Genomic DNA, 23,301 nt, shown 5'->3' with positions numbered 1-23,301 from the left:
ATTATTATTGGTATTATTAATATTGTTAATATTATTATTATTGGTATTATTATTATTATTATTATTATTATTATTATTATTATTATTATTATTGGTATTATTATTATTATTATTGGTATTATTATTATTATTATTGGTATTATTATTGGTATTATTATTATTGGTATTATTAATATTATTATTGGTATTATTATTATTGGTATTATTAATATTGTTAATATTATTATTATTATTATTATTATTATTGGTATTATTAATATTGTTAATATTATTATTATTGGTATTATTATTATTATTATTGGTATTATTAATATTGTTAATATTATTATTATTATTATTATTATTATTGGTATTATTAATATTGTTAATATTATTATTATTGGTATTATTATTATTATTATTATTATTATTATTGGTATTATTATTATTATTATTATTATTATTGGTATTATTATTATTATTATTATTATTATTATTATTATTATTATTATTATATTATTATTATTATTGGTATTATTATTATTACTATTATTATTGGTATTATTATTATTACTTATTATTATTATTATTATTATTATTATTATTATTATTATTATTATTGGTATTATTATTATTATTATTATTATTGGTATTATTATTATTATTATTATTATTATTATTATTATTATTATTGGTATTATTATTATTATTATTATTATTGGTATTATTATTATTATTATTATTATTATTATTGGTATTATTATTATTATTATTATTATTATTATTGGTATTATTATTATTATTATTATTATTATTATTATTATTGTTATTATTATTATTATTATTATTATTATTATTATTATTGGTATTATTATTATTATTATTATTATTATTATTATTATTATTGGTATTATTATTATTATTATTATTGGTATTATTATTTGACCATACAAACTGAAACCTGACAGCGAAGTGCATACATTTTAATATTAATATCAACTATCTAAGTACGTGTGTAAAAACAAAGTAAACAATAAAGCACTATATATAGTAGATCATTAGAAAGTACATCAACAACAACATCAGTAGTCCATCAACGTCCATTATCATTAGCCAAGATGGCCGCCTTCTGTCTTCAAGCATTTCTCAGAGGAAGAAGAAAAGACTCGGAAGTCTTGGTTACAGTCGGCAGGATGTCGACAGTAGTTCCTCATCCTTCTTTCCACAATTCCTACCTTTTATATGTGGCCTTGTAGATCTTAACCTCTCCCATCTCAGCCAGCAGGGTGGTGTTGAATGTGTTCTTGAAGTCCTCAGTGAATACCAGGTTTGTCTTGAGGCGGATCTTGTTGGCCCAGATCATAGTGTTTCCTGGACGACAGAAGTATTTCATGGTAACCAACAGCTCCTCTAAGTCGTGGTGATACACCACGTCAGCCGCCAGCACGTAGTCATAGCGATACACGGATCGTGGGTAAGTGCGTTCCACCTCAGGACCCCAGGACAGAGCTGTCACCTCAGGTGTATATGTAGAGCGCCCTCTGGTGTTTCGGAGCAAGTTGTATCTCAGATTACTAAGGACGTCTGGGAGGTCGGTGGCCGTCACCTGGGCACCTGGGGACACATTACATAAGGAGCTTCTTAAGAAGAAGAAGAAGAAGGAAGATGTCTTTTGTAATCAGTTATCACCAGATACAGCAGCTGATGGGATTAGAGTCTAAAACTCAAAGGTAATGAGTAAGACTTACCCAGTAGACTGGCGACGATAGACACTAATCCTGTCCCTGATCCCAGTTCCAAAACCTGCTTTCCTTTCAGATCTATCACATCAGTATTGGTCTCCAGGTAGTTACATAGAGCCAACGCCTGCAGGGGAGCAAATACATTATATTACTATGTGTAGCCTATCACCACCTAGTGGTCCATCACGTGTTGCAGGTAGGACCTTTATAGAAGTCCACCACTAGGTGGCAGTAGTCCATTTGTCTGTTTCCCTGTAGAAGAGCAATCTGAACAGGAAGGCCAGAAGACACCTGTTGTTCCATGTGACAGTAGACAGTAGTCCACCACTAGGGGGCAGTAGTCCACCACTAGGTGGCAGTAGTCCACCACTAGGTGGCAGTAGTCCACCACTAGGGGGCAGTAGTCCACCACTAGGTGGCAGTAGTCCATTTGTCTGTTTCCCTGTAGAAGAGCAATCTGAACAGGAAGGCCAGAAGACACCTGTTGTTCCATGTGACAGTAGACAGTAGTCCACCACTAGGGGGCAGTAGTCCACCACTAGGTGGCAGTAGTCCATTTGTCTGTTTCCCTGTAGAAGAGCAATCTGAACAGGAAGGCCAGAAGACACCTGTTGTTCCATGTGAGTGTTTGGTGCAGTGATTTATCCTGCCGACTACGCCAAATGTAGTGATTTATCCTGCCGACAACGCCAAATGTAGTGAATAATCCTGCCGACAAGGCCAAATGTAGTGATTTATCCTGCCGACAACGCCAAATGTAGTGATTTATCCTGCCGACAAGGCCAAATGTAGTGATTTATCCTGCCCGACAAGGCCAAATGTAGTGATTTATCCTGCCGACAACGCCAAATGTAGTGTAGAACTGTACTCACTGCTGGCCATATCACTCCGCCATGGGAGTCCATTGCCTCGACGATGTTGATTTTGTGCCCAGCATAGAAGTAGACCTCTCTGTCCAGTCGTATCCAGGGGACGTGGGTATTATCCAGCTGGGCATCTCCTGTATCCTTGGTGTCCAGCTCCTCTACACAGGAATGGAACAAACCACTCATTCACATTCTAATGGGGATCGATCATACCATTTCTATTTCCTGGGTGTGTACTGTCAATGGTAGACTTGTGTTGTTGAATGATTGAGTCTGAGTATCTAGGCATTAAAAAATGATGTCAATGACTCACCGATAATGTCTTCGTCAGTCGCTTCGGTGCTACAGCGGGAGTTAGTGTTTTCTGCTTCTTCATTGTCATCTGATTCCTCCTCACAGTCTATCACTGTTGTCTCGCTATCATCTTTCTCATCTTCATCTTCCTCCTCCTCTACTGTAATGAAAGCAGTGTCCTTCTCATCTTTGTGATTTGTGCCTAAAGGATCCATAAAAAAAGGTACAGCCAGCACTCTCTACAGGCTCAGTCTCTACTAATGGTACAGCCAGCACTCTCTACAGGCTCAGTCTCTACTAATGGTACAGCCAGCACTCTCTACAGGCTCAGTCTCTACTAATGGTACAGCCAGCACTCTCTACAGGCTCAGTCTCTACTAATGGTACAGCCAGCACTCTCTACAGGCTCAGTCTCTACTAATGGTACAGCCAGCACTCTCTACAGGCTCAGTCTCTACTAATGGTACAGCCAGCACTCTCTACAGGCTCAGTCTCTACTAATGGTACAGCCAGCACTCTCTACAGGCTCAGTCTCTACTAATGGTACAGCCAGCACTCTCTACAGGCTCAGTCTCTACTAATGGTACAGCCAGCACTCTCTACAGGCTCAGTCTCTACTAATGGTACAGCCAGCACTCTCTACAGGCTCAGTCTCTACTAATGGTACAGCCAGCACTCTCTACAGGCTCAGTCTCTACTAATGGTACAGCCAGCACTCTCTACAGGCTCAGTCTCTACTAATGGTACAGCCAGCACTCTCTACAGGCTCAGTCTCTACTAATGGTACAGCCAGTACTCTCTACAGGCTCAGTCTCTACTAATGGTACAGCCAGCACTCTCTACAGGCTCAGTCTCTACTAATGGTACAGCCAGTACTCTCTACAGGCTCAGTCTCTACTAATGGTACAGCCAGCACTCTCTACAGGCTCAGTCTCTACTAATGGTACAGCCAGTACTCTCTACAGGCTCAGTCTCTACTAATGGTACAGCCAGCACTCTCTACAGGCTCAGTCTCTACTAATGGTACAGCCAGCACTCTCTACAGGCTCAGTCTCTACTAATGGTACAGCCAGTACTCTCTACAGGCTCAGTCTCTACTAATGGTACAGCCAGCACTCTCTACAGGCTCAGTCTCTACTAATGGTACAGCCAGCACTCTCTACAGGCTCAGTCTCTACTAATGGTACAGCCAGCACTCTCTACAGGCTCAGTCTCTACTAATGGTACAGCCAGCACTCTCTACAGGCTCAGTCTCTCCCACACTTTGTAAACCCCAAGTCCAACACTTGAGTTTTTATCCCTCTCCCCCTCTCCCTAACTTCACCCCTCCCCGAACCATGTTTGGTAACAACATATTTTTCCCCCGCTAACAGTCTGTCAAAGCTAAGTACTGTAATGAAATCCTGACCCCCCTTAGACACCCTTCCACAGCCCTCGTCCATTCCCCATATGGACTGCCTGACAGCGGAGTTGACGAGAGAGCAGAAACGGCCGCTTTTAAAACCCTTTATCAAACCAAAAACCATCACCTACCTACTGCAGTCCTTGGTTTTATTTGGTCAGTGGGGTTTTGGGGGTCAACCCTCCACCTTTCTGTCTTGGTTTTCCATCTCGTACTTAACCAATCAATGATTAATGAAGTATTTTGTCTCTTCTTCTTGTTGAAGATCGTTCTAACTGAATCTTAGGAAGTCTCAGAGTCGAGGTTTTAATACTTTATCTGAATCCTCCTGGGTCGTCTCAGAGTCGAGGTTTTAAGACTGATCTGAATCCTGCTGGGTCGTCTCAGAGTCGAGGTTTAAAGACTGATCTGAATCCTGCTGGGTCGTCTCAGAGTCGAGGTTTTAAGACTGATCTGAATCCTGCTGGGTCGTCTCAGAGTCGAGGTTTAAAGACTGATCTGAATCCTGCTGGGTCGTCTCAGAGTCGAGGTTTTAAGACTGATCAGAACCTTGCTGGGTCGTCTCAGAGTCGAGGTTTTAAGACTGATCTGAATCCTCCTGGGTCGTCTCAGAGTCAAGGTTTTAAGACTGATCAGAATCCTCCTGGGTCGTCTCAGAATCCTCCTGGGTCGTCTCAGAGTCGAGGTTTTAAGACTGATCAGAATCCTGCTGGGTCGTCTCAGAATCCTGCTGGGTCGTCTCAGAATCCTGCTGGGTCGTCTCAGAGTCAAGGTTTTAAGACTGATCAGAATCCTGCTGGGTCGTCTCAGAGTCGAGGTTTTAAGACTGATCAGAACCCTGCTGGGTCGTCTCAGAATCCTCCTGGGTCGTCTCAGAGTCGAGGTTTTAAGACTGAACAGAATCCTGCTGGGTCGTCTCAGAGTCGAGGTTTAAAGACTGATCAGAACCCTGCTGGGTCGTCTCAGAGTCGAGGTTTTAAGACTGATCAGAATCCTGCTGGGTCGTCTCAGAGTCGAGGTTTTAAGACTGATCTGAATCCTCCTGGGTCGTCTCAGAGTCGAGGTTTTAAGACTGATCAGAATCCTCCTGGGTCGTCTCAGAATCCTCCTGGGTCGTCTCAGAGTCGAGGTTTTAAGACTGATCAGAATCCTCCTGGGTCGTCTCAGAATCCTCCTGGGTCGTCTCAGAGTCGAGGTTTTAAGACTGATCAGAATCCTGCTGGGTCGTCTCAGAATCCTGCTGGGTCGTCTCAGAATCCTGCTGGGTCGTCTCAGAGTCGAGGTTTTAAGACTGATCAGAATCCTGCTGGGTCGTCTCAGAGTCGAGGTTTTAAGACTGATCAGAACCCTGCTGGGTCGTCTCAGAGTCAAGGTTTTAAGACTGATCAGAATCCTGCTGGGTCGTCTCAGAATCCTCCTGGGTCGTCTCAGAGTCGAGGTTTTAAGACTGATCAGAATCCTGCTGGGTCGTCTCAGAGTCGAGGTTTTAAGACTGATCTGAATCCTCCTGGGTCGTCTCAGAATCCTCCTGGGTCGTCTCAGAATCCTGCTGGGTCGTCTCAGAGTCGAGGTTTTAAGACTGATCAGAACCCTGCTGGGTCGTCTCAGAGTCGAGGTTTTAAGACTGATCAGAACCCTGCTGGGTCGTCTCAGAGTCGAGGTTTTAAGACTATGAGAGTCAGAATCCTTCATCACACCAACCCGACTCTATATTTAGAGATGGAACCATCCGAAACACACACAAACACATTTTAGATTTAAACAAACAATATCTAAACCACCGTAAACTGTCAACTCCATCTCCCTGATATACTAAGATAGGATATGACTTTTTGGTTCAAATATGTTTACTTTAATGAGGTTTTAGAGTCATGAAGCAACTGAGGACAGGGCCTGAAATGAACACCAGCCACCAGGCACCAGGCACCAGGCACCAGCCACCAGGCACCAGCCACCAGGCACCAGCCACCACCAGCCACCAGGCACCAGCCACCACCAGCCACCAGCCACTAGGCACCAGGCACCAGCCACCAGGCACCACCAGCCACCAGCCACCAGGCACCAGCCACCACCAGCCACCAGGCACCAGCCACCAGCCACCAGGCACCAGCCACCAGGCACCAGCCACCACCAGCCACCAGCCACCAGGCACCAGCCACCAGGCACCAGCCACCACCAGCCACCAGCCACCAGGCACCAGCCACCACCAGCCACCAGGCACCAGCCACCAGCAGACACCAGCCACCACCAGCCACCAGGCACCAGGCACCAGCCACCAGCAGCCACCAGCCACCAGCCACCAGGCACCACCAGCCACCAGGCACCAGCCACCAGCCACCAGCCACCAGGCACCAGCCACCAGCCACCACCAGACACCACCAGACACCACCAGCCACCAGCAGCCACCAGGCACCAGGCACCAGCCACCAGCCACCACCAGGCACCAGGCACCAGCCACCAGCCACCACCAGCCACCAGCCACCACCAGCCACCAGGCACCAGCCACCAGCCACCACCAGCCACCAGGCACCAGCCACCAGGCACCAGCCACCAGCCACCACCAGGCACCAGCCACCACCAGCCACCACCAGGCACCAGCCACCACCAGGCACCAGCCACCAGCCACCAGCCAAATGTGTGTAGATTTTGGCAATGACAGGTAAATATGTTTACTTCATCAGTCACATTGGCGGGTGGTCAGGGGTCAGGGGTCAGGGGTCAGGGCTACACAGTGCCAGCATTCCACTCGCATTTGCAAATTAAAATAAAGTTAAAAGTCAAGTATGAGCACATTTATGGCAAAAAAATAAACTGTGTAAGTAGCCGTTTTCAAATGATTTCAGACATTTTTTTGTTCATAGCTGGTAATCGCAAACAAAGAATTAGGAAACCTAAAGCCCTCCTCGTACATCAACCCTGCCTGGTTTGTGGACTATGAGCAGCTGTGAGCAGCTGTGAGTGAAGTGCTGAAAGACAGATTTTTTATAGAAGCGCCGCCACAGGCAGAAACTTTGCTCTAATTTATTTGAAAGTGTTTATCTTGACTTGTTCACAAGCCAGGTTGTTTTTCAATGTTTCAGTTGGTTTCAACTGCCGGCAAAGAGAAGTCAGCTACTAGTCAGGCATATTACCACGGTAACCTCCCGTCCTTAAAGGGGCAGCTCAACATTTTGTCTGATCACAACAACACAAATACAATCCATGTCTCAATTGTCTCAAGGCTTATAATGTCTTCTTTAACCTGTCTCCTGTCTTCACCTAAACTGGTCAGTGTCTGTCATGGAAAGAGCAGGTGTTCTTAATGTTTTGTCCACTCAGTGTATGTGGCTGTAACATCTGACCTGAGTGGTGACCTGTGTTGGCTTGACTCTGGTAGCAGGTGTTCTTAATGTTTTGCAACGATTAGTAACAGTCTGATTTAGTCTCCTTGTAGGGACACTTATAAATGAGGCCTAATTAAAAACAGTTATCTGGTTCCCTTGTTTGTTTGGATCACCAAAATACCACGGTCTACATTACGGTGAGGTCAATGACTAATGTAGCTCATTGGGAAGCATAGCTTTATGGAATGGGAGATTGAGGGGTATCCCCCCCCAGCCAAGAGGAAGTCTACGGGAAACCCACCTCACCACTTAGTGAGACTGAAATAGGACGAGGGATGACAGAGAGCATGAGGTATGTCTTAAAGATGTCTCAGGATGATTGATGGATGAGTTGTGTCTTAAATGGATCTTTCTCGGGGGGAGGTCGAAAGGGCAGACGAGGGCGGGGTCCAAATCCCTGACGGACACCTTCTGGAAGCTGCCTGAAGTGGGTGGAGCTAGCTGAGCCTCCCTTAAAGGGATAGTCCCACTCCAGAATGAAACTCCTATTCATTTGGTGAGTCTATGTTCTATGAGTGGGTCAAATAACAATCGTCGCCATGATTGTAACTTCGAAGTGGTCCGTCTGCGAAATCAGGAAATCGTTTTTTGTTGTGCCGCATCTTCACGATAAGGTTCTGTTCGCTGGAGAAAACGAACTGTTAAAACAACGACGCCCAGATCACCAAATCAGCCAATAGATAGTATGACATACTGGTTTTAGGACCCATCCGTCGGTCTATATCGTCACTCAGATGTTCTCTCACACCAAATTATTCAACTTGGTTTTTCCCTCCAACTGTTTCCTCACCGCAGTGCCACTTTCTCTTCTCCCCACTCTGCCCTGTGTTTGAGGTCAAAAAAGGGGCCGTCGCCGTAGCAACGTCAGAGCCCACAAGCACACTGCAAAGCAGAGGTCGCCGTAGCAACGTCAGAGCCCACACACACACTGCAAAGCAGAGGTCGCCGTAGCAACGTCAGAGCCCACACGCACACTGCAAAGCAGAGGTCGCCGTAGCAACGTCAGAGCCCACACACACACTGCAAAGCAGACGTCGCCGTAGCAACATCAGAGCCCACACACACTGCAAAGCAGACGTCGCCGTAACAACATCAGAGCCCACACGCACTGCAAAGCAGACGTCGCCGTAGCAACGTCAGAGCCCACACACACTGCAAAGCAGACGTCGCCGTAGCAACGTCAGAGCCCACACACTGCAAAGCAGATGTCGCCGTAGCAACGTCAGAGCCCACACACTCTGCAAAGCAGACGTCGCCGTAGCAATGTAAGAGCCCACACACTCTGCAAAGCAGACGTCGCCGTAGCAACGTCAGAGCCCACACACTCTGCAAAGCAGACGTCGCCGTAGCAACGTCAGAGCCCACACACTCTGCAAAGCAGACGTCGCCATAGCAACGTCAGAGCCCACACACTCTGCAAAGCAGACGTCGCCGTAACAACGTCAGAGCCCACACACACTGCAAAGCAGACGTCGCCGTAGCAACGTCAGAGCCCACACACACTGCAAAGCAGACGTCGCCGTAGCGACGTCAGAGCCCACACACTGCAAAGCAGATGTCGCCGTAGCAACGTCAGAGCCCACACACTCTGCAAAGCAGACGTCGCCGTAGCAACGTAAGAGCCCACACACTCTGCAAAGCAGACGTCGCCGTAGCAACGTCAGAGCCCACACACTCTGCAAAGCAGACGTCGCCGTAGCAACGTCAGAGCCCACACACTCTGCAAAGCAGACGTCGCCGTAGCAACGTCAGAGCCCACACACACTGCAAAGCAGACGTCGCCAAAGCAACGTCAGAGCCCACACACACTGCAAAGCAGACATCGCCGTAGCAACGTCAGAGCCCACACACTCTGCAAAGCAGACGTCGCCGTAGCAACGTCAGAGCCCACACACTCTGCAAAGCAGACGTCGCCGTAGCAACGTCAGAGCCCACACACACTGCAAAGCAGACGTCGCCAAAGCAACGTCAGAGCCCACACACACTGCAAAGCAGACATCGCCGTAGCAACGTCAGAGCCCACACACTCTGCAAAGCAGACGTCGCCGTAGCAACGTCAGAGCCCACACACTCTGCAAAGCAGACGTCGCCGTAGCAACGTCAGAGCCCACACACTCTGCAAAACAGACGTCGCCGTAGCAACGTCAGAGCCCACACACTCTACAAAACAGACGTCGCCGTAGCAACGTCAGAGCCCACACACTCTGCAAAACAGACGTCGCCGTAGCAACGTCAGAGCCCACACACACACTGCAAAGCAGACGTCGCCGTAGCAACGTCAGAGCCCACACACACACTGCAAAGCAGACGTCGCCGTAGCAACATCAGAGCCCACACACACACTGCAAAGCAGACGTCGCCGTAGCAACGTCAGAGCCCACACACACACTGCAAAGCAGACGTCGCCGTAGCAACACTTTGCAAAGCAGACGATCTGCATATTGAACACCGGTGAGATTGTAGACTCCTTAAATTGATCGTTCCGTTTGTTTAGGAGATTTGACAGCTAGCTGATTCACGTGCTGACATCACCCGTGGTATTATTGTGTGAAAGGTACGTTTGCTAGCCCAGAGAGATAGCAAAGCATTGTGGGTTTTGTAGTTGACTGGAGCTACAACAGATGTCCACAAGGAGTTTCACATGTTGCTACCAACCTTATTAAAGTGACAACATGAAACATGTTATATGAGTTGTATTTAACACTGTAAATATTAAATGGTGTATTAAGTGACAACATGAAACATGTTATATGAGTTGTATTTAACACTGTACATATTAAATGGTGCATTAAAGTGTCCCTGTAACCTTTTACTATGTGGCTACTGTGAGACCAAACGTCTTTTACTATGTGGCTACTGTGAGACCAAACGTCTTTTACTATGTGGCTACTGTGAGACCAAACGTCTTTTACTATGTGGCTACTGTGAGACCAAACGTCTTTTACTATGTGGCTACTGTGAGACCAAACGTCTTTTACTATGTGGCTACTGTGAGACCAAACGTCTTTTACTATGTGGCTACTGTGAGACCAAACGTCTTTTACTATGTGGCTACTGTGAGACCAAACGTCTTTTACTATGTGGCTACTGTGAGACCAAACGTCTTTTACTATGTGGCTACTGTGAGACCAAACGTCTTTTACTATGTGGCTACTGTGAGACCAAACGTCTTTTACTATGTGGCTACTGTGAGACCAAACGTCTTTTACTATGTGGCTACTGTGAGACCAAACGCCTTTTACTATGTGGCTACTGTGAGACCAAACGTCTTTTACTATGTGGCTACTGTGAGACCAAACGTCTTTTACTATGTGGCTACTGTGAGACCAAACGTCTTTTACTATGTGGCTACTGTGAGACCAAACGTCTTTTACTATGTGGCTACTGTGAGACCAAACGTCTTTTACTATGTGGCTACTGTGAGACCAAACGTCTTTTACTATGTGGCTACTGTGAGACCAAACGTCTTTTACTATGTGGCTACTGTGAGACCAAACGTCTTTTACTATGTGGCTACTGTGAGACCAAACGTCTTTTACTATGTGGCTACTGTGAGACCAAACGTCAACTTAAGACAAAGATATGTGAGCATAGGAGCACCATTCACAACCACGATGAAAAAATCACCTGTTGCCAGGCATTTCAACAGCCATAATCATGATGGAAAATCACCTGTTGCCAGGCATTTCAACAGTCATAATCATGATGGAAAATCACCTGTTGCCAGGCATTTCAACAGTCATAATCATGATGGAAAATCACCTGTTGCCAGGCATTTCTACAGTCATAATCATGATGGAAAATCACCTGTTGCCAGGCATTTCTACAGTCATAATCATGATGGAAAATCACCTGTTGCCAGGCATTTCAACAGCCATAATCATGATGAAAAATCACCTGTTGCCAGGCATTTCTACAGCCATAATCATGAACTAAGTACCTTACTTCATACGGCCGTTGAATTGGTGAAGGCGCCACCTAGTGGAGGACATGGGGATAAATTACTTCTCCATGGAGAGACACACATTGGTTAGATCGCTTGATCACTCTAGCAGTTCTCAATGAGGAATGGTCTTTTTCTAGTATGTTCTAAATAGACCAAAAATGTAGGTAATGACATCATAATGACCGGTAATGACATCATAATGACAGGGAATGACATCATAATGACAGGGAATGACATCATAATGACCAGTAATGACATCATAATGACCGGTAATGACATCATAATGACCGGTAATGACATCATAATGACCAGTAATGTCATCATAATGACAGGGAATGACATCATAATGACCAGTAATGACATCATAATGACAGGGAATGACATCATAATGACCAGTAATGACATCATAATGACCGGTAATGACATCATAATGACCGATAATGACATCATAATGACAGGGAATGACATCATAATGACAGGGAATGACATCCCTGTCAATTACGTTCCGGCGCCGACAGAGATGGCCACCTCGCTTCGCGTTCCTAGGAAACTATGCAGTTTTTTGTTTTTTTACGTGTTATTTCTTACATTAGTACCCCAGGTCATCTTAGGTTTCATTACATACAGTCGAGAAGAACTACTGAATATAAGATCAGCGTCAACTCACCATCAGTGCGACCAAGAATATGATTTTCGCGACGCGGATCCTGTGTTCTGCCTTTCAAACAGGACAACGGAATGGATCCCATGCAGCGACCCAAAAAAACGACTCAGAAAAAGAGGGAAACGAGGCGGTCTTCTGGTCAGACTCCGGAGACGGGCACATCGTGCACCACTCCCCAGCATTCTTCTCGCCAATGTCCAGTCTCTTGACAACAAGGTTGATGAAATCCGAGCAAGGGCAGCATTCCAGAGGGACATCAGAGATTGTAACGTTCTTTGCTTCACGGAAACATGGCTCACTGGAGAGACGCTATCGGAGGCGGTGCAGCCAGCGGGTTTCTCCACGCATCGCGCCGACAGAAACAAACATCTTTCTGGTAAGAAGAGGGGCGTATGCCTCATGACTAACGAGACATAGTGTGATGAAAGAAACATACAGGAACTCAAATCCTTCTGTTCACCTGATTTAGAATTCCTCACAATCAAATGTCGACCACATTATCTACCAAGAGAATTCTCTTCGATTATAATCACAGCCGTATATATCCCCCCCCCAAGCAGACACATCGATGGCTCTGAACGAACTTTATTTGACTCTTTGCAAACTGGAATCCATTTATCCGGAGGCTGCATTCATTGTAGCTGGGGATTTTAACAAGGCTGATCTGAAAACAAGACTCCCTAAATTTTATCAGCATATCGATTGCGCAACCAGGGGTGGAAAAACCTTGGATCATTGTTACTCTAACTTCCGCGACGCATATAAGGCCCTGCCCCGCCCCCCTTTCGGAAAAGCTGACCACGGCTCCATTTTGTTGATCCCTGCCTACAGACAGAAACTAAAAAAAAGAAGCTCCCACTCTGAGGTCTGTCCAACGCTGGTCCGACCAAGCTGACTCCACACTCCAAGAGCTTCCATCACGTGGACTGGGATATGTTTCGTATTGCGTCAGATAACAATATTGACGAATACGCTGATTCGGTGTGCGAGTTCATTAGAACGTGCGTTGAAGATGTCGTTCCCATAGCAACGATTAAAACATTCCCTAACCAGAAACCGTGGATTGATGGCAGCATTCGCGTGAAACTGAAAGCGCGAACCACTGCTTTTAATCAGGGCAAGGTGACTGGTAACATGACCGAATACAAACATTGCAGCTATTCCCTCCGCAAGGCTATCAAACAATCTAAGCGTCAGTACAGAGACAAAGTAGAATCTCAATTCAACGGCTCAGACACAAGAGGCATGTGGCAGGGTCTACAGTCAATCACGGACTACAAGAAGAAACCCAGCCCAGTCACGGACCAGGATGTCTTGCTCCCAGGCAGACTAAATAACTTTTTTGCCCTCTTTGAGGACAATACAGTGCCACTGACACGGCCTGCAACGAAAACATGCGGACTCTCCTTCACTGCAGCCGAGGTGAGTAAGACATTTAAACGTGTTAACCCTCGCAAGGCTGCAGGCCCAGACGGCATCCCCAGCCGCGCCCTCAGAGCATGCGCAGACCAGCTGGCCGGTGTGTTTACGGACATATTCAATCAATCCCTATACCAGTCTGCTGTTCCCACATGCTTCAAGAGGGCCACCATTGTTCCTGTTCCCAAGAAAGCTAAGGTAACCGAGCTAAACGACTACCGCCCCGTAGCACTCACTTCCGTCATCATGAAGTGCTTTGAGAGACTAGTCAAGGACCATATCACCTCCACCCTACCTGACACCCTAGTCCCACTCCAATTTGCTTACCGCCCAAATAGGTCCACAGACGATGCAATCTCAACCACACTGCCCTAACCCATCTGGACAAGAGGAATACCTATGTGAGAATGCTGTTCATCGACTACAGCTCGGCATTCAACACCATAGTACCCTCCAAGCTCGTCATCAAGCTCGAGACCCTGGGTCTCGACCCCGCCCTGTGCAACTGGGTACTGGACTTCCTGACGGGCCGCCCCCAGGTGGTGAGGGTAGGCAACAACATCTCCACCCCGCTGATCCTCAACACTGGGGCCCCACAAGAGTGCGTTCTGAGCCCTCTCCTGTACTCCCTGTTCACCCACGACTGCGTGGCCACGCACGCCTCCAACTCAATCATCAAGTTTGCGGACGACACAACAGTGGTAGGCTTGATTACAAACAACGACGAGACGGCCTACAGGGAGGAGGTGAGGGCCCTCGGAGTGTGGTGTCAGGAAAATAACCTCACACTCAACGTCAACAAAACTAAGGAGATGATTGTGGACTTCAGGAAACAGCAGAGGGAACACCCCCCTATCCACATCGATGGAACAGTAGTGGAGAGGGTAGCAAGTTTTAAGTTCCTCGGCATACACATCACAGACAAACTGAATTGGTCCACTCACACAGACAGCATCGTGAAGAAGGCGCAGCAGCGCCTCTTCAACCTCAGGAGGCTGAAGAAATTCGGCTTGCATCCTTATGTAATACATGTATCACTAGCCACTTTAAACAATGCTACCTTATATAATGTTACTTACCCTACATTATTCATCTCATATGCATATGTATATACTGTACCCTATATCATCGACTGCATCCTTATGTAATACATGTATCACTAGCCACTTTAACTATGCCACTTTGTTTACATACTCATCTCATGTGTATATACTGCACTCGATATCATCTACTGTATCTTGCCTATGCTGCTCTGTACCATCACTCATTCATATATCTTTATGTACATATTCTTTATCCCTTTACACTTGTGTGTATAAGACAGTAGTTTTGGAATTGTTAGTTAGATTACTTGTTGGTTATTACTGCATTGTCGGAACTAGAAGCACAAGCATTTCGCGACACTCGCATTAACATCTGCCAACCATGTGTATGTGACAAATAACATTTGATTTGATTTGATTTTCATAATGACCGGTAATGACATCATAATGACAGGGAATGACATCATAATGACAGGGAATGACATCATAATGACCGGTAATGACATCATAATTACCGGTAATGACGTCATAATGACCAGTAATGTCATCATAATGACAGGGAATGACATCATAATGACCAGTAATGACATCATAATGACCGGTAATGACATCATAATGACCGGTAATGACATCATAATGACCGGTAATGACATCATAATGACCAGTAATGACATCATAATGACCAGTAATGACATCACAATGACCGGTAATGACATCATAATGACCGGTAATGACATCATAATGACCGATAATGACATCATAATGACAGGGAATGACGTCATAATGTAATTGTATTGTGTCTTTATTTGATTGTCATGTTTCCCCACACAGCTTCCTCTGCTGGGATCTCTGGATCTGGATTGGATACTGACTTGGAATTTAGAATGATGCTCGTCTGTGAGGTTTTGTTGTTGTGAGATTGATTACCATTGCCTCGCACGCTGAAAAGGGCTCATACCCCAAACGTTTGTTCGGCAATAAAAATATGTCAATGTATGGTTATTTACCGGAGAGCTGTCCAATTTCTGTTCTTTGAACCACACACCTTGTAGAATCCATGCCCAGAAGAATTCAGGCTGTTCTGGGGGCAAAGGGAGTTCCGACCCAGTACTAGATGGGTGTACCTAATAAACTGGCCACTGAGTGTCTGTTTTCCATAAGAGTTGTGTGAAGTTGGTAGGATCTTATTCACAATGATTCACAGCTGTAATGGCTGCCGAAGGTGCTTCCACCAAACATTGACTCTGGGCAGGGGGGGGGAAGGTGAAGACATGTTTTATTTAATTAAACAACATTTTCTATCATTTTTATTTTACTTTTGAAGATGTGCAGTTGGTTGTGTAGATTGGTAGGAAAGAAATTCAATGTAATAAGTGTTTTGATATGTTCAGGGCAGCAAAAAGTGAATGTGTAGATTTTTACTAGAAACTTTATAACAAATTATATTTGAATACAGAATGGAACAAGACAACAAAGTACAAACATTTATAATATTATCAATACAAACTACATGTAACAACTACGTAAACAATAAAGCACTACATATAGCAGGTAAGTATTGAGTAGAACATCAAACATCAACAAATGACATCATCAGTAGTCCATCAACGTCCGTTATCATTAGCCAAGATGGCCGCCTTCTGTCTTCAAGCATTTCTCAGAGGAAGAAGGGACAGGAAGTCTTGGTTACATTTGGCATAGTCTGCAGGATGTTACCTATTCCTTTGTCTTCCCTAATCCCTACCTTTTACACATAATGGGCATAAACCTCTCCCATCTCAGCCAGCAGGGTGGTGTTGAATGTGTTCCTCTGTCTCTCTGCATGTGGCCTTGTAGATCTTAACCTCTCCCATCTCAGCCAGCAGGGTGGTGTTGAAGGTGTTCTTGAAGTCCTCAGTGAATACCAGGTCTGTGGGAAAACGGACCTTGTTGGCCCAGATCAGAGTGGTTCCTAAGGGAAATCAAATGAGTTGTTTAAGGCTTTCATGTCTTACGTTCGGGGATTTGTTGTACTTTAAACTGTTCAATGAATCTATCAATGAATCAAGTGTTCATCCAACAAATCAACCAAACAACCAACCAACCAATCAACAAATCAATAATTGAACAAATCAACCAATCAATCAATAAACCAATCAATAATTTAACAAATTAACCAATCAATAATTTAACAAATCAAACAATCAATCAATAAACTAATCAATAATTTAACCAATCAGTCAATCAATCAACTAATCAGTCAATCAATCAACCTGGACGGCAGAAGTATCTCATGGTGAACAGCAGCTCTTCCAGGTAGTCATGGTGATACACCACGTCAGCCGCCAGCACGTAGTCATAGCGATAGACAGATCTGGGGTAGATGCGTTCCACGTCAGGACCCCAGGACAGAGCTGCAGCTTGGGGAGTGTTCCTCCAACGTCCTCTTGTGTTACGGAGCAGGTTGGCTCTCAGGTTACCTATGATCTCTGGTAGGTCTGTAGCTGTGACCCAGGCACCTGGGGACAGGAAGCACTCTGTTATTCAACTAACAGACACACAGGTGGCCAGTACCAAACAAACCCCTAGCCTCTAGTCATCTAGTGCCTAGGACACCATGCAGATCTGAAAAGATTGGATAGGTGTAAGTGGTATAGAATGCTAGGACCTCATCCACCTTGCTAGGCCCTCCTCCACCTTGATAGGATCTCCTCCCCCTTGACAGGACCTCCTCCACCTTGATAGGACCTCCTCCCCCTTGCTAGGACCTCCTCCACCTAGCTAGGGCCTCCTCCCCCTTGCTAGGACCTCCTCCACCTAGCTAGGACCTCCTCCCCCTTGCTAGGACCTCCTCCACCTTGCTAGGACCTTCTCCACCTTGATATGACCTCCTCCCCTTGCTAGGACCTCCTCCACCTTGATATGACCTCCTCCCCTTGCTAGGGCCTCCTCCCCTTGCTAGGGCCTCCTCCCACTTGCTAGGACCTCCTCCCCTTGCGAGGACCTCCTCCACCTAGCTAGGGCCTCCTCCCCCTAGCTAGGCCTCCTCCCCCTTGCTAGGGACCTCCTCCACCTAGCTAGGACCTCCTCCACCTTGCTAGGACCTCCTCCACCTTGATAGGACCTCCTCCACCTTGATAGGACCTCCTCCCCCCTTGATAGGACCTCCTCCACCTAGCTAGGACCTCCCTCCCCCCTTGCTAGGACCTCCTCCACCTTGATAGGACCTCCTCCACCTTGATAGGACCTCCCCCCTTGATAGGACCTCCTCCACCTAGCTAGGACCTCCTCCCCTTGCTAGGACCTCCTCCACCTTGATAGGACCTCCTCCCCTTGATAGACCTCCTCCACCTTGATAGGACCTCCTCCACCTTTATAGGACCTCCTCCACCTTGATAGGACCTCCTCCCCCTTGATAGGACCTCCTCCACCTAGCTAGGGCCTCCTCCCCCTTGCTAGGACCTCCTCCACCTAGCTAGGACCTCCTCCACCTTGATATGACCTCCTCCCCCTTGCTAGGACCTCCTCCACCTTGATATGACCTCCTCCCCCTTGCAAGGGCCTCCTCCCCCTTGCTAGGGCCTCCTCCCACTTGCTAGGACCTCCTCCCCCTTGCGAGGACCTCCTCCACCTAGCTAGGGCCTCCTCCCCCTAGCTAGGGCCTCCTCCCCCTTGCTAGGACCTCCTCCACCTAGCTAGGACCTCCTCCACCTTGCTAGGACCTCCTCCACCTTGATCGGACCTCCTCCACCTTGATAGGACCTCCTCCACCTTGATAAGACCTCCTCCACCTTGATAGGACCTCCTCCCCCTTGATAGGACCTCCTCCACCTAGCTAGGGCCTCCTCCCCCTTGCTAGGACCTCCTCCACCTTGATAGGACCTCCTCCACCTTGATAGGACCTCCTCCCCCTTGCTAGGACCCCCTCCACCTAGCTAGGACCTCCTCCCTTGCTAGGACCTCCACCTAGCTAGGACCTCCTCCCCCTTGCTAGGACCTCCTCCACCTTGATAGGACCTCCTCCCCCTTGATATGACCTCCTCCACCTAGCTAGGACCTCCTCCCCTTGATAGGACCTCCTCCACCTAGCTAGGGCCTCCTCCCCTTGCTAGGACCTCCTCCACCTAGCTAGGACCTCCTCCACCTTGAAAGGACCTCCTCCACCATGCTAGCCACCTTGGTAGGACCTCATCCACCTTGCTAGCCACCTTGATAGGACCTCCTCCACCTTGCTAGCCACCTTGGTAGGACCTCCTCCATCTTGCTAGCCCCCCTGACAGGACCTCCTCCACCTTGCTAGCCACTTTGATAGGCTAGGTAGAAATGTTGCCATATTTCTTACACCTCTCCGATCTTCTCAGATGTACAATATGAGTACATTTAATGCCCAGACTCACCTAGGAGTGTGGCTACAATAGACACTAGGCCAGGACCTGCTCCTAGCTCCAGCACTGCCTTGTCCACCAGGTTCAACTGCTCAACGTTGGTCTCTAGGTAGTGACACAAAGCCAACGCCTGCAGGCAACCAGAGTTACTATAGAAACCATCATTACAGTTGTTAGAACTTCAACCATTGTTACTATAGAAACCATCATTACAGTTGATAGAACTTCATTAATCTTCATGAAACATTTAACCAATCATCATCCTCCATCCACACTGTGAAACATTTAACCAATCATCATCCTCCATCCACACTTAATCAGCGTTATTCTGTGAGTTCATTGGACTTCAAAAGGAAAAGAATTTGAGCTACTTTGTTAAATTCTCGAAGTGAGTAACTTAATACCACATCCATCCGTACCATATTTCCCAGCATGCTCTATTGTAGGTTGATTTTTTAGAATTGTTGGTTTCAATACCTGTGTTTTTGCCTATACATTGATTGATTCATCTTATGCTATACAAACATAAATTACATACATTTTTCTAAACGAATTAGAAGTTGGACTTATTGAACCTGTTACTGAGACGGCTGTTTGAGTTCATATGATTTAGGAAATCTGAAGAATGAATTTTCCCATCCTGTCAGTCATTCTTATGCAGGGAGATTAAAGGTTCCAACTTCAACCATAGTTACTATAGAAACCATCATTCTTATGCAGGGAGATTAATGGTTCCAACTTCAACCATTGTTACTATAGAAACCATCTTTATAGTTGTTAGAACTTCAACCATAGTTACTATAGAAAACATCATTATAGTTATTAGAACTTCAACCATAGTTACTATAGAAACCATCTTTATAGTTGTTAGAACTTCAACCATAGTTACTATAGAAAACATCATTATAGTTATTAGAACTTCAACCATAGTTACTATAGAAACCATCATTCTTATGCAGGGAGATTAAAGTAAACCAGAAGTTTCAGACCACTGTGGTATCTCCCTCCTTACTTCCATCCTAATCGCCATCCTCCGCTATCATTGTTACCTATGAATGTCATGTTAAATAGTAGACTAACTCACTGCTATCATTGGTACCTATGAATGTCATGTTAAATAGTAGACTAACTCACTGCTATCATTGGTATCTATGAATGTCATGTTAAATAGTAGACTAACTCACTGCTATCATTGGTATCTATGAATGTCATGTTAAATAGTAGACTGACTCACTGCTATCATTATAGTAGACTAACTCACTGCTATCATTGGTATCTATGAATGTCATGTTAAATAGTAGACTAACTCACTGCTATCATTGGTATCCATGAATGTCATGTTAAATAGTAGACTAACTCATTGCTATCATTATAGTAGACTAACTCACTGCTATCATTGGTATCTATGAATGTCATGTTAAATAGTAGACTAACTCATTGCTATCATTGGTATCTATGAATGACATGTTAAATAGTAGACTAACTCATTGCTATCATTATAGTAGACTAACTCACTGCTATCATTGGTATCTATGAATGACATGTTAAATAGTAGACTAACTCATTGCTATCATTATAGTAGACTAACTCACTGCTATCATTATAGTAGACTAACTCACTGCTATCATTGGTATCTATGAATGTCATGTTAAATAGTAGACTAACTCACTGCTATCATTATAGTAGACTAACTCACTGCTATCATTGGTATCTATGAATGTCATGTTAAATAGTAGACTAACTCACTGCTATCATTATAGTAGACTAACTCACTGCTATCATTGGTACCTATGAATGTCATGTTAAATAGTAGACTAACTCATTGCTATCATTGTTACCTATGAATGACATGTTAAATAGTAGACTAACTCATTGCTATCATTGGTACCTATGGATGTCATGTTAAATAGTAGACTAACTCACTGCTATCATTGGTATCTATGGATGTCATGTTAAATAGTAGACTAACTCACTGCTATCATTGGTATCTATGAATGTCATGTTAAATAGTAGACTAACTCACTGCTATCATTGGTACCTATGGATGTCATGTTAAATAGTAGACTAACTCATTGCTATCATTGGTACCTATGGATGTCATGTTAAATAGTAGACTAACTCACTGCTATCATTGGTACCTATGAATGTCATGTTAAATAGTAGACTAACTCACCGCTGGCCAGATGACAGCACCGTAAGAGTCCAAGGCCTCAAAGATACTGATCTCCTTTCCTACGTAGCAAAACACCTCTTTACCAAACTTGGAGTAGGTAGTGGGGGCCCAGGCCTGCTCCTTCTGCTGCTGGGGTTCAGTCTCCTTGGCTTGGTCATCCGATTCCTCCTCACCGTCTATCACTGTTGTCTCGGTATCATCTTCCTCCTCTTCATCTGACTCCTCATCTGACTCCTCATCATCATCGTTCTCGTCCTCCTCATTTTTCTTCTCGTCTTCCGTTTCCTTCTCTTCTTTCATGATCGCAGTCTTTTCCTCCTCTTGGTGTGATGTGCATAAAGGGTCCATAGAAACCTGATAAATTACAATGTTACTTCCTCTGCACTGATATATAGTGTCGTAGCTGATGTTGCGTAGCTGATGTTACGTTGATACCTTATCTTCTAATGGTACAGTCAGCCCTCTCTTCAGGCTCAGTCTCTCCCACTCTTTGTAATCACAGCCCTCTCTTCAGGCTCAGTCTCTCCCACTCTTTGTAATCACAGCCTTCTCTTCAGGCTCAGTCTCTCCCACTCTTTGTAATCACAGCCCTCTCTTCAGGCTCAGTCTCTCCCACTCTTTGTAAACACAGCCCTCTCTTCAGGCTCAGTCTCTCCCACTCTTTGTAATCACAGCCCTCTCTTCAGGCTCAGTCTCTCCCACTCTTTGTAATCACAGCCCTCTCTTCAGGCTCAGTCTCTCCCACTCTTTGTAATCACAGCCCTCTCTTCAGGCTCAGTCTCTCCCACTCTTTGTAAACACAGCGTCTCTTCAGGCTCAGTCTCTCCCACTCTTTGTAATCACAGCCCTCTCTTCAGGCTCAGTCTCTCCCACTCTTTGTAATCACAGCCCTCTCTTCAGGCTCAGTCTCTCCCACTCTTTGTAATCACAGCCCTCTCTTCAGGCTCAGTCTCTCCCACTCTTTGTAAACACAGCCCTCTCTTCAGGCTCAGTCTCTCCCACTCTTTGTAAACACAGCGTCTCTTCAGGCTCAGTCTCTCCCACTCTTTGTAAACACAGCGTCTCTTCAGGCTCAGTCTCTCCCACTCTTTGTAATCACAGCATCCAACACTTGAGTTTTATCTCCCCTCCCTAATTTCACCCCTGCCTTTCTTCACTCCTCCCTGTTACCCTGTTTGGTAACAACATATTTTTGCTGCTCAAGGCTACGCACTGTAATGACACCCTGACCCCCCCCCCCCCCCCCCCCTCTAGCCTCGACCATCCCCGTATGGACGGCCTCACACAGAACTATGTTGCACTAAATGCACCGTCAACCAAATAATGGAACTAACATCTCACCCAAAATAACATCTCAGTCAATACACTCCTCATATTCTCATCTCAGTCAATACACTCCTCATATTCTCATCTCAGTCAATACACTCCTCATATTCTCATCTCAGTCATTACACTCCTCATATTCTCATCTCAGTCATTACACTCCTCATATTCTCATCTCAGTCAATACACTCCTCATATTCTCATCTCAGTCATTACACTCCTCATATTCTCATCTCAGTCAATACACTCCTCATATTCTCATCTCAGTCATTACACTCCTCATATTCTCATCTCAGTCAATACACTCCTCATATTCTCATCTCAGTCAATACACTCCTCATATTCTCATCTCAGTCATTACACTCCTCATATTCTCATCTCAGTCAATACACTCCTCATATTCTCATCTCAGTCAATACACTCCTCATATTCTCATCTCAGTCATTACACTCCTCATATTCTCATCTCAGTCATTACACTCCTCATATTCTCATCTCAGTCATTACACTCCTCATATTCTCATCTCAGTCAATACACTCCTCATATTCTCATCTCAGTCAATACACTCCTCATATTCTTTGATGCATTGAAAAATACAGTGTGAGCGGCTATTCAGGCTCTATTCTGGTTCTATTCTGGTTCTATTCAGGCTCTATTCTGGTTCTATTCTGGTTCTATTCAGGCTCTATTCTGGTTCTATTCT

The 23,301-nt window shown here is 45.3% G+C and overlaps 2 protein-coding genes across 3 annotated transcripts; both read right to left on the bottom strand.

The window, feature by feature from the left end:
* Positions 1-949: 949 nt before the first annotated feature.
* LOC135568608 (protein-lysine methyltransferase METTL21C-like) lies at positions 950-3,518 on the bottom strand. Its single transcript, XM_065015418.1, has 4 exons — positions 2,901-3,518; positions 2,594-2,745; positions 1,728-1,845; positions 950-1,593 (listed from the first exon to the last, which is right to left on the bottom strand). Exons 1-4 carry the CDS (start codon positions 3,094-3,096, stop codon positions 1,211-1,213), a joined length of 849 nt encoding a protein of 282 aa, XP_064871490.1. The 5' UTR covers positions 3,097-3,518; the 3' UTR covers positions 950-1,210.
* On the bottom strand, positions 950-22,396 carry LOC135568607 (protein-lysine methyltransferase METTL21C-like). Of its 2 annotated transcripts, XM_065015417.1 has the most exons (5): positions 21,276-22,396; positions 19,115-19,232; positions 16,991-17,236; positions 16,507-16,689; positions 950-1,243 (listed from the first exon to the last, which is right to left on the bottom strand). In XM_065015417.1, exons 1-4 carry the CDS (start codon positions 21,621-21,623, stop codon positions 16,517-16,519), a joined length of 885 nt encoding a protein of 294 aa, XP_064871489.1. In that variant the 5' UTR covers positions 21,624-22,396; the 3' UTR covers positions 950-1,243; positions 16,507-16,516. The 2 variants fall into 2 exon arrangements, with proteins under 2 accessions (XP_064871489.1, XP_064871488.1); XM_065015416.1 differs by lacking the exon at positions 950-1,243 and having other exon boundaries at positions 16,150-16,689.
* Positions 22,397-23,301: the final 905 nt, after the last annotated feature.

The sequence above is a fragment of the Oncorhynchus nerka genome, unplaced genomic scaffold (genome assembly GCF_034236695.1).
Source record: "Oncorhynchus nerka isolate Pitt River unplaced genomic scaffold, Oner_Uvic_2.0 unplaced_scaffold_1449, whole genome shotgun sequence".
NCBI classification, from domain to species: domain Eukaryota; kingdom Metazoa; phylum Chordata; class Actinopteri; order Salmoniformes; family Salmonidae; genus Oncorhynchus; species Oncorhynchus nerka.
Note: the sequence above shows the minus strand (reverse complement) of the source record. Positions and strands in the feature narration are given on the sequence as shown.